The sequence below is a fragment of the Spea bombifrons genome, chromosome 4 (assembly GCF_027358695.1).
Source record: "Spea bombifrons isolate aSpeBom1 chromosome 4, aSpeBom1.2.pri, whole genome shotgun sequence".
Classification (NCBI taxonomy): Eukaryota; Metazoa; Chordata; class Amphibia; order Anura; family Pelobatidae; genus Spea; species Spea bombifrons.
The window spans coordinates 55,167,265-55,183,543 of NC_071090.1; the positions used below are offsets into that span (position 1 = coordinate 55,167,265).

At 36.5% G+C, this 16,279-nt stretch overlaps 1 protein-coding gene across 5 annotated transcripts in view; it reads left to right on the forward strand.

Moving 5' to 3' along the window:
- The window catches only part of PTPRZ1 (protein tyrosine phosphatase receptor type Z1), a 78,957-nt gene extending 69,850 nt beyond the window's left edge, over positions 1 to 9,107 (forward strand). For all 5 annotated transcript variants that reach the window (XM_053465327.1, XM_053465329.1, XM_053465328.1 and 2 more), the window contains 9 exons: positions 910 to 1,045; positions 2,066 to 2,212; positions 2,867 to 2,960; positions 3,468 to 3,541; positions 4,444 to 4,572; positions 4,772 to 4,918; positions 6,512 to 6,654; positions 7,369 to 7,504; positions 8,260 to 9,107. In XM_053465327.1, coding sequence (XP_053321302.1) covers positions 910 to 1,045; positions 2,066 to 2,212; positions 2,867 to 2,960; positions 3,468 to 3,541; positions 4,444 to 4,572; positions 4,772 to 4,918; positions 6,512 to 6,654; positions 7,369 to 7,504; positions 8,260 to 8,400 — 1,147 coding nt within the window. In that variant the 3' untranslated portion in view covers positions 8,401 to 9,107. The remainder of the gene's footprint in view (positions 1 to 909; positions 1,046 to 2,065; positions 2,213 to 2,866; positions 2,961 to 3,467; positions 3,542 to 4,443; positions 4,573 to 4,771; positions 4,919 to 6,511; positions 6,655 to 7,368; positions 7,505 to 8,259) is intronic.
- Positions 9,108 to 16,279: the final 7,172 nt, after the last annotated feature.

Below are 16,279 nucleotides of genomic sequence, written 5' to 3' on the forward strand. Positions count from 1 at the left end.
CTATTGAGAAGACCTGTTTAGACCTACCACAAACTGTTGAAAAAGCTAACAATATTTTAATTGATATGTAAAGGTGACAAACATCAAAATAACAGATAATGTTCTAAATGAGAATAGCATGTTCTCCATGAATCTTTTGAAAAAATAGAAAATGCATTTGTCAGCCAACCCTGGTCAAGCCAGTGAAGGCTTAAGCCTAGCTTGGGAAACCTGTCAGCTCTTAATTAACAAAGAGTCAGATGTAACATGCATTGTGGTAATTGCGATCATCACGTTTATCTGTCTACTGTTAGGACATGGTAAAAATATTTTACCTATATATATGATTTATATAAATAGTGCTGCTTTAGTGATCATGCCTCATCTTGTAAATTTGATCCTAGGACTAAGCTAAGCCCTGTCTCACTTCTGGCTTGGCTCTTCCTCTTAAATATGTGCCATGGTCACCTGTAAAAGAATCTTACTAAAACCCCGCTTTAGACAGGTTGAAGCGCCATGCCCTCTTTTGTACAGTGATGGTTCATCAATATACTGTATGTATGGGTAGGACCTGGCATTGGCAGTTCAGTATAAATAAGTGGGAGCAGACACATATTTAGTAATTCAACCTGCCAAATGGTCATACATTGAAAACAATGAATGTTTTCTACTTAATAGTATAATAAATGATCACAGTTTACTGTGAATGATCAAATTTAAATACTTTACTTCTGTTATTGTTATTTTTCCTGCTGTAGGCACATGTCTTATACAGCAATGATTGCCAACAACACATTTTCAACATCTGAATAAGCCAGCCATCTAAACAAATTCAACATAATTGGTTTTGCACACAAGATTATCTGTCTGTATTTATGGCAGGGGATATAATGGGCTTAATATCTAATTTTAATATTTCATTCTCAAAAGCGCCGGTGTTGGGAGAACTGGTACCTATATTGTGTTGGATAGTATGCTACAGCAGATTCAACAAGAAGGGACAGTCAACATTTTTGGATTCTTGAAGCATATTCGCTCTCAAAGGAACTACCTGGTCCAAACAGAGGTAAAATACTAAAATTAACTGTGGACAGGCAGGGGTTAAGAAGTTAAAGCATACAGAAATGCCAATTTCACTGAATAGATGAAATCCTGCATATAGTTTATTATCCAAATCAAAATGCATGCATAATAACCAGATGAAAGAGATTATTTTTACGTCCCTTCTTGCACATTAAAGCTATGCTTAGCTTCACAGATGAGCTGCAGGGCTTACTTAATTATTGAAAGGGCACCACTTTTATACCTTTTTAGTAATACATGAAATACTATGTAATTATCTGTCTATGTGATCATGCTCAACTATTTACACATTTAGTTAAAAACAGGATTCTCATGCTGTACTCCTAAGATCCCAGGTTCAAGGACATGTTCAGCTGCACTAGAGCATTCTACATGATAACATTTTGATTTAAAATTTTCTGTTATACTCTTAAACAGAGAATAACTGAAACCGCATATTAACCCATTCCTTTACAATTAAGCATCACACCAGTGTGCCATCATCACACTATTAACCATTTCACATCACAATTCCCCTGTGAGCACTACAGGCTGTCAGGAGGATTATTGTTAGCAAACAAGTGCATGTAAGAGGGGTTCTCGGAGACTTTGTTTACATACGGTGCTAGAAACCCTAGGGCTGGCCCAGGACATTATGATCTGTTCAGACTGTCTTCTGTCTTAGGAAACAAATTAAGTCAAGGTGAATGTTTTCATTAAGGTGAGCATTTGGAAAGATAGTAGAGCAACAGTGGTGATCAGGATAGAAATAAATATAATGAAACAAGAATTGTGAGTCTTGTATTCAAGGGCCTGCTCTAAGACTCCTGTACTCACTGGATAATAGCTTTTATGGATACACAGCAATAGGGTTTGTCCTATATGCACTAATAACTCCCACCAGCCACAAGGACACTGGTGTCTTTCTACAGATACTTTGATATATATATAAGTTTTCAGTTTGTTCTAATTACTTTAGCGAAACTAAATAGAAAAGGCTAAGGTTTGTTACTTTACCTCCTAGGAGCAATACATCTTCATTCATGATGCCTTGGTTGAGGCTATTCTGAGCAGAGAAACAGAGGTACCAGAGAATCAAATTCACTCGTATGTAAATGCTCTTCTAACAACGGGCCCAACTGGGAAATCAAAACTTGAGTCACAGTTCAAGGTAATATATGTTCATGTGCTATTTAAATTTGCTAGGTCTGAATCAATAGTACTTTTCTAATTCACTTATTTTCTATCAGTGATTATTATTCTTGAGGGCAAGAGTAGAGGTACTACTATACAACATTCTAGCTTTACTGTAGAGTTTACCTTGAGCTTAGTAAAAAGGCCTAATCACAAATCAGTATTGGGCGTTCTAGTACTGTTATCGCAGGCAGAGAATTCTATCAAAATGACATGCTTTCCACAATAACGAGCCATTCTCATAGGATGAATAGGAAGCAGAAGCACATTTCTTATTGTTTAATACCGGAATGAAGTCTGAAAGAAAAACTACACATGAAGCCTTGTACACTTTAACCTTCGAATATAGACAATGCCCACGCTGTGGGCACTTTGAAGAGGCTGAGACAGAAATCCATTGTTTTCAACAATAACAAGGCAGAGAAAATCTTATTCTAAAAGAGATCACACAGTTGAAAATCATATGTGACCTTAGGAGCCATTTCTATTGAACTTAAATTAAATAGTATTCAATAAAAAGATTGCATTATTTTATTCAGTTCCTAATAATTGAAATTGCAGTACAAATAAAATGCGTACAAAATACATAACCATTTTTTATTGTTTAAATGTTTTTTTTTAAATCATTCAGTTGTTAAGTGAACCCAACATACTGCAGTGTGACTACTCTACAGCCCTGAAACCGCAAAATAGGGACAAAAACCGAACTTCTTCTATTATTCCAGGTACACTTTTTTTTTTCTTCTGTTGTCATATATCAACTTTTTTATTTTTTTCGATACTGCATAGAAGTTTAGAAAATGTTGCAACCTTGAAAAATAACCATAAAGTGATTCTAGCAATACTAATATAAATAAACAAGATGCTTTACATTCACCACAAGGTAAAATAAGGATAATTTTCAATGCAATTAAAATTATCTCTGCTGCAGAGAGGGAATTTAAGCATGTATGTGATAGATTCAGGATAGCTTTATGCCTAAGACCAAGGACTGATTAAGGTCTGAGTTTTTCCATCAGGAAAAATGGGCAGACGAGATGGATTGAATGGTTATCTGCCTTCAAATTCTATGTTTGATCCAGGTGAGCAAAGAAAAGCAGGTAGTCGTAACGTGCACACAGCTAGGGTGATCTCTAAAGTGGAATAGCATTGTAATAGCATGATTTCAATGTGCCATATTTCTAGCCATATCCAGAGGATCCATTCACTTGTATCTGCTCATGTTTTTGCAGTTGAAAGATCAAGAGTAGGCCTTTCTTCGTTGGCTGGAGAAGGGACAGATTACATTAATGCTTCGTACATAATGGTAAGCTATTGAATCTTTCTGAGAAGGTGGTAGATACGTGGAACAGTGACTCAGCAAAAGTGGTAAAGGCTAATACAAATAGGAAATTTAAACATGCTTTGGATACACATATGGTTATAATGAATCTGAGAGGAGGCCAAGGACTTGATTTGGGTATTTACATAATAAAAAAAAACAGGCAGACTGGATGACCTAAATGACTTATCTTCCATCATGTTTTATGTTTCTTGTCCATGTCATAAACCTTTACGTTTTGCTTGGTAACTGGTTGTTGCCTTCTATGCATTCAACCAGCTGCCTGACACTGTGCTCTCCGTATGGGATCTGTTCCTAATTCCAGCAGGGAGAGGGCAGAACAAGGCAGCCAGTAGGCACGGCTAGAAATATACTGTAATGGTGCCTTAAACACATTTGCAAGACATGAATTAATCAAAGTAATCTGATCCTTATATGTGTTTCATTACCTCAGAAGTTACACGTTTACATGCTATTGTAATTACCTCCACAATAGTACAGCATTCTGGCAGGTCCCATACACAGTCCTCCTAATGCTGCACACCAGTATCATCCTGGCCTATTTAAAATAATGTCAAGACAAGGTGTTTATGAGAACAAGTATTTGCGACATTTGGTTAGCACATACGATGAGTTGTTGCATAGAATCGGCATGATGGGCCATTGAAGGGTCAATATGTAAAGAATCTCAGGGCCAGCTCGTTTATAATGTTCTCAGGCATGCAGATGGGCGACAACATTTCTGCACACACACACCCAGCTTTACATAAGGGATCAGTGTATAAACACCTAGCTTTACATACATTTCTTTAATGTATGTTCACTTCAGAGGAGGGAAAATGGCATTCAAACTTTTTATTTGTAATCAAAAAATATTTTTTTTGCAGGCTTATCATGAATGTAATAAGTTTATAATTACCCAGCATCCTTTACTGCACACAATAAAAGATTTTTGGAGAATGATATGGGACCACAATTCGCAGATAATTGTAATGCTTCCTGATAATCAGAACATGGTAAGATGCAAACAGCTTGAAAATACTATATAACTGTAATTTTGAGTACCACAGTATTTCATATCTAGAATTTTGAAGAAATCATGTAATTATTATTTAAGTGCATGAATGCAATGAAAAACAATATCTTTTAGTGAAAGAATATTTTCTAGGTTTTTCCTTATCTCAAGCTGTTAATTACAGAAATGTTATTTATTAGGCAGAAGATGAGTTTGTCTACTGGCCAAACAAAGAAGAACCCATCACCTGTGAAAATTTTACAGTGTCCATGGTTGGAGAAGACCACATTTGTCTTTCAAATGAGGAAAAACTGATAATCCAGGACTTTATTTTAGAAGCTACGCAAGTGAGTAAACACCTTTGTAATCAGCAGATTCTGTAGCACTATTATAACAGTAAAAAAAAACAATAAAACAGATGATTTATAAGATTTAGAATACCATTAACACATTTTAAGACATATCAGTGCAGAAGATGGATGAGGCTGAGAAGAATGAGATGGAAAAGGGGGGAATGGTTGAGTAAGAATGATTTGACTATATCAAGGGTGAGAAGAGAACACTGGAGACCTCGAAGGCCTGTTTTGTTTAACATGTGTATCTGCATGTGATGAACATGTGATGAACAGGCAAAGATGAGATTAATTTTGCAGTAGAGTGTTCACAGATATTTTTCTTTTGGATAACAGTTTGTGCATAGCAGGGGAGGGTGGATTGTTGATATTGAAGTCAACCAAGATGTGGATAGTAGAGAAGAGTAAGAGAACCATGCAGCAATCCAATAGACTGGGAGATAAGAAGGCCTCCCACATATCTTTACTGTCAGTTATACAGCATATCCCATCAGTCAGCCTTTGGCTGTATTTACACACACGCATACTACTAAAGTGTACGAACGTTGTGTGCTATGTGATGTATCCAGTAGAAGGCTGCACCTATGTCATTTTATAGAGAGCTGGCCTTATTTTCCAGGGCTGATATTAAGCCTAGTCCAGCCGTGGATTGTGGAGTCATTAAGTCAACAAGCATTGCTTTTGGAAATAACAGACAGACTGAATGTCAAAGTAAGAGAGAGAGTTGCCGTGGGGTTAAGAGAGGAGGACGAACCTGTGCAATTAAGCTGAAGAGGGAAATGAAGGAAAGGAAAAACAAGTAGATAACCATGGAAAAATTAAAAGAGAGCGAGATAAGGAAGTTAAACAAACAGAGTACATGATGATTCCAAAGATAGATGGTACTGTTATTACCCCCACCTTAACTATATGTACACTTGTAAAGAGTTCACTTAGGAAGAGTGAATGTAGGATTAACTACATTGCTCTTTCAATCTACTACTCATAAGAACATTTTTAGTTACAAGCAAGGTTAATGTATATCGGCTCTGGAGCACTATAGTTTGGGATTCAGAGCTCTCAGTAGAAATATGGTACCTTGGAATTTAGTAAATATATAAGTCTGTGCTTAACTTTGCATTAGTAAGATAACCAGTGTGTAAAGTAGAGAGAAACATTTACTCAGCACTACACAGAGCTTGACTGCACTACTTGGGAGCAATAAGGATTGCTATTAAAAGCTCTTCTCATAAGCAATCATTTAAAGTTGTAGGACAACCGGGTATATAACATAGTTTTTTTTATTTGAAATAGTAGGCTCTACATTCATGGTGTTATAAACACAGTGTAGAAAAGGTTGTTTTTCTTTAGCTCAAACCATTTGCTTTTATACAGCCATGCCATATTAGAAATGCTGCCCCTTATCTCAATGCACAAACTGTAGGTTGTTTTGTAGAAATCACATGAGAGTTCAGATTTGTGATAATGTGTAAAAACATGCTATACGGACGTAACTCTTTTTTTCTATGAATAGCTAAATGCATGTTCCTTCAGGAATGACGACCACAATGAGAATTTTAGCAGAATCTTTTGGTTTGTTTCCTATAGGATGACTATGTTCTTGAAGTGAGACATTTCCAATGTCCGAAGTGGCCCAATCCAGATAGTCCCATAAGTAAGACTTTTGAACTGATTCAGCTAATCAAAGAAGAAGCAGTCAGTAAAGATGGACCGATTGTTGTACACGATGAGTAAGAAAATACAAGTGTGATGTACTGACATTTATAACATTCATTGTTCATGACTAAGAATGCGAGTTTTATACTTGAGAAGTTCCTTTTTTAAAACCTAGCCCATGGGCAAGGTCATGTATCCCCTTCCGTCAAAGCAGTGTTTTGCTGCAGCTTAAATGTGTTTGGTTTGTGAACGTCTTTGCATGTTGCTGGAAGATCCAGATCTTTTTTTTAATCAGAGCCCTGTCCTAGATGAAATGGTGGACTCCAAACTGGAAGGGTTGCAAAAGCCACAAATGTCCTGTAGATGAAAATGTAACTATTGTAACTTTCATAAGAACATTTTTTTTTAATGGGCCATTGGTGGAAATGAGTTTGGCAATAACAGTAATAGGGTTAAAATGTTTTAAGATGGGCAAAGAATGAATAGAGGGCTACCATTAAGATGATCATGTAGGTCATGCTCAGAAAATGCCCAGTGGTCTGGTGGCCGGTATGGCTGCACACTTACCGATACTGGCACTCCACAAGGAGATCAGACCCTACAGAATGCAGCCACTCGCCGAATACATAAGGCCACACGCAGCAAGAGTATGAAAGTGTAACATGTATATGTATGTACTTCATTTGGCAGACGCTGGCCTTAAAATGACAGATCACCATTTTCTCTTTCTTATTATATGTGTTTTCATACTTCATATGTCATACTTTTATAATTTCGTATGATTTCAGATATGGAGGATTGACCGCTGGAACATTCTGTGCATTATACACCCTTATGCATCAGCTGGAAAATGAAAACTCTGTTGATGTCTATCAGGTAGCAAAGATGATTAATCTGATGAGACCTGGAATTTTTACAGACGTGGTAAGTATATTTCTAAAAGCTTTTTTTGAAAGAAATATAGTAAATAACCCCTGCCTTTTGTAAAGGATAAATAATTCTTAACACTACTTTCTTTCTTCCTTCCTCAATATTATGAAGCCAGTTAGAATAATATGGAGAACAATTTGCTTTCCCTTAATGATTCATATACTTTTACCAGCCCTGTTAGACTGGTAAATCATTTCTCCAAACAAGCGACTCAATGTAACTTTGTAAAGTGTTGAGGTTGGAAGTCGAGGTTACCTTATACAAAGCGTCACATGCCATGAAATGGCTTGTAATGTCACACATGAGCAGTTGGTTATATTATAGACAGTAGATTTTTTGCCCATGTATAATATTACGACACTACAGCTAAAACACTACACATATATCTTTAATCTCACTTGAAGTCAATCAGAGCATACAAAGCTCCTTACAGTGTACTATAATTGTTTTCAACCAAATTTCTACAACAAATTACTTTTACATCTCATCCGTTTAGAGTGTAATGTTTCCTACAGTGCATCATTTAACCTTATTGCTTATTTCGTACATATTTATGTAACTGTAATTGTTTTAAAAACTTGTACAGAATTTAACATTGAGGTTAAAGGCCTGCAGTTTTTATAACTTATCAAAAGGAGTTCCACAACAGTTATATAGAAATGTTTTACCGAAGCGCCTTAAAGAAGAGTTGTAAAAACAGTTTCGGCACTCCGATTTTAATAAGTAATTCTATGTCTGCTTTCTTACAGGAACAATACCAGTTTCTATTCAAGGCAATACTGAGTCTTGTAAGCACAAGGCAGGAAGAAAGTCCTCTGGCCTGCATGGAGAGCAATGGATCAGCTGTACCAGATGGAAACACATCAGAGAGCTTGGAGTCTTTGGTATAATTACGAAAAATCACACGGTTGTCCCACGTGTTTGAAATCAAAACAAAATCGGATGGCACCAGATATACTAGGTTTACATTCCATCAGCAACTAAGCTGTCACATGTGACTTTACCCTCCATCTACAATTAATAATGTGTGCCTTTTGAAAGACTTTTTGTAATCTGTCTGTAATGTCAAGAATAAGTTGAGCAATTTTTGCAGTGTTGCTGTGAATGGCGTTAGGCCCTGTCGCCACAGTATTAACTTTCCTACTACAAGTTTTTAACTATTTTAACTATATTTATAGGTGTACACATTTTACACTTTCATTTTTTTTTATTGTCGCATCAAAGTGCAGAAAGTCTTGAGTTCTCTAGGATTTCAGTTGCTTTTATGTGGGATTGTAAATAGTATTTTACATTTTAACATTTAATCATTTTGAGATAACATCTGTTCCTCTGTAGGATAAAAAAACCTCACAATTGCTGTACATATTGTAATAGTGGCATGGACCAAATTTATATTTATAATTGTAGATTTTTATATTTTACTACAAATCGTTTTTCTAGTTGACTTGTAACTTCATTGTTATAATGTATTTGGTATGTTTTTATTTTAACAAATTTCCCAATCTTTTGACTTGCATCCTTAATTGAATATCTTTAATGTATTTGCATGTAATGTTAACACTCTGTGAGAAATAAATAAACTTCTTTTACATATGAATATATGTGCACAAGGTTCTTTAATAACTGGAAGGACAATAGGCTTGAAATTGTCTATCACCCCATTCATATAAATAAACCTTTTAAAACATAACAACATTGACTAATTGTGCTAGGCCCATCTGCTCACCAAAGGCAGGTCATCCTGTTGGGAGATTGGGCTCATGGTGTGTGTGCGTCCAAGTGTATACAGCCAGCAGTTGCTCGCAGAAGAACCAAATATCGGAAATGGTATTTTTATGGCAACATTGACCAGAAGATACGGATCAATTTTTTAAGGAGCAATCGTACCACGTGCTTGTTTGCATATTTACTTTTGAATTATGGATTTGTCCTAAAACCATCACAACTGTTAACAAAACAATTTATACACTGACATGCTTACAGTTATCCTTTCCCTGTATTTTCAACTGCTGCACATTCATAAATCATCCCAATTATGTGGGTGTATAAAAGAGATAACATCTGGACTGGAGACATTTAGGTACCATCAGAAGGTTATGCTTACTAAACAAGTGTTATATGATTCAAATATTTTTCTGTCATTTTTCCCCTTTATTGTAACCTACTTTTGAGTGAACTATATCCATTTTATTAAATACATAATGACTACTGAGATCACCTTTAAAAAGAAAGACACACAGGTCACTTAAATAAATAGATGTGTTATTTAATTTAAATGCACCATTAAAAAAAATATAAAAAAGCACTGAAATGGTTGTAAGACTATGATTATAGTGACGTACAGCGTTAATAATTAAATAATAACCGTTCCTTCTCTGTCAACTTCTCTAAGAAGACATCATCGCCCCTTCCACTTTCGGTTGGTGTCCCCCAAGGTTCAGTCCTTGGCCCTCTGCTTTTCTCTCTTTATACTTCATCTCTTGGCAAACTAATCAACTCATTTGGCCTCCAGTATCATCTATATGCAGATGATACCCAAATCTACCTGTCTTCTCCTGATCTCTCTCCATCTCTCATGTCCTGTATTAGCAACTGCTTTTCAGCTATTTCTTCATGGATGTCACAACACTACCTGAAACTTAATCTTTCTAAAACTGAACTCATTATCCTCCCTCCCTCCATCTCCACTCCACTACCTGAATTCTCTATCACCATTAACAACACAACTATCTCTCCTACTGACCAGGCCCGATGCCTTGGGGTCATCCTTGACTCTAACTTTTCCTTCATCCCTCACATTCAGTCCCTCGCCAGATCCTGCAGCTTGCACCTAAAAAACATCTCTCTTAACCTCCCCATTCCTCACCCAAGAATCCACAAAAACTCTGGTTCATTCACTTATCATTTCCCATCTTGACTACTGTAACACTCTTCTGGTTGTCATTCCACTCTCTCGACTCTTTCCTCTACAGTCTGTCCTAAATGCCGCTGCTGGGCTTATCTTCCTTGCACGTCACTCCTCTTCTGCTTCCCCACTCTGTGAAACCCTCCACTGGCTCCCAATTACCTTTAGAATTAAATTTAAAATCCTGGTATTGACATATAAGGCCATCCATAATACTGTTACTCCATATATTTCTGCCCTCATAAGCAAATACTCTCCTACTCGATCCTTACGTTCTTCCCATGGGCTAAGGCTTTCCTCCTCACTTATCACCTCTTCCTTTTCCCCTCTACAAGATTTCACTCGAGCTGCCCCATATCTCTGGAATCTACTTCCACCGAACCTTCAGCATTCACCCTCCCAACATTCAAGAAACATCTCAAAACTCACTTCTTCAGAGAAGCATACCATCTTAGCTGCTAGAACTTCCTTGTCATCGATACAACCGCCACACTACCTCTCACCCTTTCTCTGTGCCTTATGTTTGTCACCCCATTCCCTCAAGATTGTAAGATTGCAAGCAGGGCTCTTTCCACCAAATGTATCGGTTTGTCTTAGTCTGTCAATTCTTGTCATACCCCTTGAATTTATGTATTGTATTAAGCGCTGCGTAAACTGTTGGCGCTATATAAATAAAAGATAATAATAATATGAGTTGATCTACATTGACCCACTGCTGATATGTGTTGATCTACATTGACCCACTGCTGATATGTGTTGATCTACATTGACCCACTGCTGATATGTGTTGATCTACTATTGATCTGGAACACAGAAAGACTGTGGCTTCAAGAACTGGGATACATTTCCAAAAAAATGGCCTGTAATTTTATCTCATGCAAGTGATTTGTTTAAAAATGTCTCTAAAGAACACTGGACATTGATAGGACACAAACTAGACACACGCTAGATAGAAAGTAGACAGAGGTAGAAGTGCCCATACATTAACAGACATCTGTGACAAGGCTTGTGGAAGTAACCGATGCCTGATGGATAGTTACTGGCAGTAATGGACTTCATGGCAGACTTTTCAGTAATGTGGCATTGACATTCATTATTTCAAGAAGCCTTGTGGGCACTTAGTTAATGATTTTCCTACCCCTGCTCACGCATGCAGGGGTAGGAAAGTGAATGCATGTATATGAAAGTGAATAAGTTAAATTAATAAAGGAAAAATACCCTGTATCAGATGTTTTAAGTTTGTTGATGTTAGCTGTCTGGACACACAACAAATTAACGAAATTAAATATAAGATATTATTAAAATAAATAGCAGCAAAACATTGAGAGACTTCAGCTATTACAAGGACTTACACAGTCGCCATTACTATCAGATTCTCATCCGTTGACAGTTTGCATTTGAATGCAGTCAAAGAAAATTACACATATTTTTGGCTAACATTAACTGTTAGATAGTGAATTGTTATTATAACTAACATGCTGTATGTTTTTAGTATCGTGAAATAGCGATTATACCTCTATCATATAGTGAAGATCATATAGTGTACTTCTGTCGTCTATACTAACCTCATATATGAGTAACTTATATAAATTAGCTATGTATAATTACAAATCCTGCAATGGACATTAGCGACTCTCTTTTAATCTGATCCAGTTATCATTAGTTGATTCAGCTGTTGAGCAAAAACAACTGCGTAATAGGGACAAATACACCTTATTTTCATCCACTATACACCTACTGAAAGGACGTTTCTTTAATTCCTCGCCAGTACGCATTGGTAGAGACTATGGGTAATGTAGATGCATCTCCACTACACACTATTACAACATCAGACGATTGGGTTCAGAGCTACCTGTTGGGTCAGAATTAAATATCAGACCCCAAGACTGAACGAAATCTATCTTTAGTTACATATGTTTCCTTAAATGGTGTAGTTGTATAGGGAATATGCACTAAAGGGTGAATTATATCAATTGTGGTGGATTGAAACATTTCAAATAACTGACTTCACTATAGACAGGGCCGGCCGAAGACTTAACGCCGCCTGGGGCGAAGTTTAAAATGCCGCAATTTTTAATCACATAAGGTAGCCATAATTTCTCTGCTTTTGACCTGTAATCTCATGGAGTATACAAATTTTTGAATTCTATCTCTCATTAAAGCCATGGGAAAAGAAACCTAGGGATGATTCTAAATGGAAGAAGAAAGAGGAGTCTTTCTAGGACCAACAAAAAACCACCTGAACAAAACAATGATTGCCTGGACTCAGACAGCTTCCTCACTGTAAGCATTCTATGGATGAATAAAATAATTGTCAGTAATTATTTAAAAGCAAAAGGTAATGGAACCAAAATTGTGTGCAAGACACAATCTATTATTTTAAGTCTTGGCATAAAATATAGATTTCTCCTTTAATTAATTCATTTTAAGCACAAGACGACTGTACAATATTTTTATACATTAGCACAAAAAACGTTAAACTTTCTTCTTATTTAGTGCAAGGAATTGATAAGGCCAGTAAAAGGATATCTCAAAAGACTAGAGAGTTTTAAACCTGGAAAAGAGAAAAAGAAGATCCCTACCTGCCTGATGAGACTTGGTGACCACATTGCAGCATGCGTTAACACCTACACCAAGGCACAAGCAAAGATCTGGAAAAAGTAAACACTCCGTCAACATGTAGTATACGGAAGTGATATTTTATTTTTCTGCATATTGCTTAGGAGTCACATTAGTAGTTAAAATACTCAATCATTTGAAATACCGTAAAAGGATGGTGTAACACTTTGTGAGACCTGCACAACTCAATGAGCTTTTCATTCATATTCTTTATTGTACAACCATAACAGTGACATACAACTTAATAGAACTCAGCTCATCAACCTTTCATTTTTATTCCAGAAACCTGTGGATTTTCATATCAATGTTCACAGAATTTGATTGTGGAACCTTGTACAATATTTTCCAGGTGGAGCAGAACAGGAGAATCCGGGAAAAAGAGGTATTATGGTATTACGCCTTTCTCTATCATGTTTAAGTCTCTCCAGTAGACCACTGGCAGTTTTCAGGGATGGGCTATCACAACCCAGTGATAAATGTGCCTAATCAGTCTGTTAGCCAACATGTGTTATTTTCTATGACACAGTGTAACCCTTTATGCTTTCAGGAGCAAGAGAAAGAGAAACTTGTCACTAATTCAGGTGAGCATTGTGCGCAAAATATTTTCTACAGTTCACAGAGAACATTCTCCCTGCGCTATAAAATGCCTTTTTATTTAATTAGGTTTGGATCATCTATCAATAGTGTGCTTTGTGGTACTGATTATCCTCTGATCTCATTGCATCTCATATGCAATTTACCCCCCTACATTCTACCTGTTATGGTTATTACCTAAAGGGGTGTGTGTTGTCACACAGCATTCTTCCTGGTTTTGTATTAATGGCCTGCTATAAAAGTTATTAACAAGCCCCGAGGGATCATTCCTTTCAGTACAAAAACGATAGTGACTCAGGGAACGTGAGCATGGGGCAGAGACACGAGGGCATCCAGAGAGGTAGCAGAAAGTATGAAAGGGAGAAACAGGCAATGAACACATGGATGATGGCTGAAAGAGAGCCAGAAGGGAGTTTTCTTTAGCACTCAAGAAATAAACATTTCAGATTTACAGAAATGTTCTTTTTCTGTACACCAATTGGCAGCCACTGATTGGTTAATTCTTTCTTTCCCTCTTTGTAGGACAAATGTCTATTGATTGCCTAGTTGGCCCTTTCCCCCTACAGTGTTAGTCCAATAGTATAAAGAAAGACGTCTGAGACAAAATGCAGATAAACATTGCTAGTTTATGTGGATGGAAATTCTTGGTTGCCAGTTGGACTACAGGAAATTAACTTCCATTTCTTCCCTTTCCTCTGCATGATGTGTGGCAGCCACTGATGGGAATTAATTAGCAGTATTGTTATTGCGTGGATTTCTATTTAGCCACCTGAAGCACCTTACTTCCAAATCTTGCTTCTAGCGTGTTCCAGTAGGTAATCAAGGTGTGATTCGAACAGAACCCCTTCTTCCGATGGCAAAGTTGGCCATAGTGCTCTCCTGGCCATTGTGGACAGTGCCAGGTTTCTAGAAGCTAGTTTAAGGGATTCTTGTGTAGTTTCACATAGATATTTGGTAGACATAAGAATGTTAGTCATCATCTTAAGTAGCTGATCTCTAGGAATTCCATCTTTAATAATGTCCTTAAAATTTATCATCCATATTTTTGTTATGTTCTTACCACTATTGCACCGTCTAAAGACTTACAGTTCTTTAATGCACTCTCAATCCTTCTGTCCATGGGATCCTTCAGGCCCGAAGAGTCATCTGGGATAGTTGTTTTTCTGGAACATGAAGCCAATGCTGGATCTAGTCCTTTGATTTCTTCTGTATCTATAGGAAGCATTTTTTTAAGATGTTTGGAAATATGCAATGTTTTAGTAGGATTCTTCCGTTCTTGCAACAACTTAAAAACTGGATGTACTTAAAAGCCGTTATTCTATTATCTGGCAGAACTGATAAACACATGCTTTTTTGATTTATATTCTCATTCATTCTCAATGTAAGATTGTAATAAATTTGGGTAAATCTTCAGGATTAAATACCGTCTTTTTCTTTTCACGTGCTCCTGCTTTAAATTCTTGCAGTGATTGCTACATAGTATTTTGAAACCAGGACATAAACTTATTAGGTCTCTCTTGTTCCTCATCAGCCTTTTTTGTCTGGTGTTTAACAAATATATTGTACACAAAAATGTTTTTCTTTTAGGTATCAGAACAAGAAAATAAAGAATTCCAACTTCCAGTTCAGTGCCATGATGACAACAAACAATGAGATACAGCTGGCACCTTTCACAGTATTGACGAGAAGCATGATTATAGTGAAGATTTATAATATTAAATAATAAATACTTAGCATCTACTTACCTTTAGGAGTGCAATATCAAATAAAGAAATCACATTTCTGCTATTGTCTCGCTGTGACTTGTGGCATGGGAAAGCACAGACACTCTTAAGAAACATTTTTAAAAGCAGTATCTGGTTTTCTGCCATATGATATGATATCAAATTTTATATAATTTTAGAATTATTTCAAGGAAGGCTTTGGGCATTCAACTGTACTAGGAATGTTCAATTCTGTATTTAGTGATACAACTAAATGTTGCATCCAGCAGAGGAGGTGGAACAGTCAATACAAATGTGCAAAGCTTCTTGAAAAATCCCCCTACTAACTGAATTATACATCACGCAGGGCCAGCTCAGTGGATCTTACAGAAATACTAGCCAGGGTTGCCAAAATTTGGAAGGCTGAATCTGCTTTACTAAATAAGCGTTTACAAATTTAATGCTTCAGCTTATTTCACTCAAAAGCAAGGAATATTCTTAGAAGTTTTGTGAAGTTGAAGATTGGTATTGGGAAGATTTTGTTTCCCACAGTTATGTAAATAGCTTGATGTATGGGATATCATTTTAATGTGCCGCCCTATGGTATGTGTGTTATATCAATTCACGGGAAGGAATTACCCCACGTAATACAGGGCGTACTGTCAATTGTGCTCATTATATAAAAATATGTGTCCTAAAAAAATATGGCTAACGTCACTGTAGTTATCATAATCCATGAAATCTTACGGATGGCTTTAAGGAATGAGAAGCACATTATACATTTAAAAATAACACATAGAAAATAAAACATATTAAGCATTTTAGACATGAAATGTCTTAATTTGGTGAATTTACCACCCAATGTGAGTACCCATATGTTATGTACATATAACCAACGGGTTAACGATAGAAAGCTCTAAAGGCAGAAATAATAATAATGTGTACATT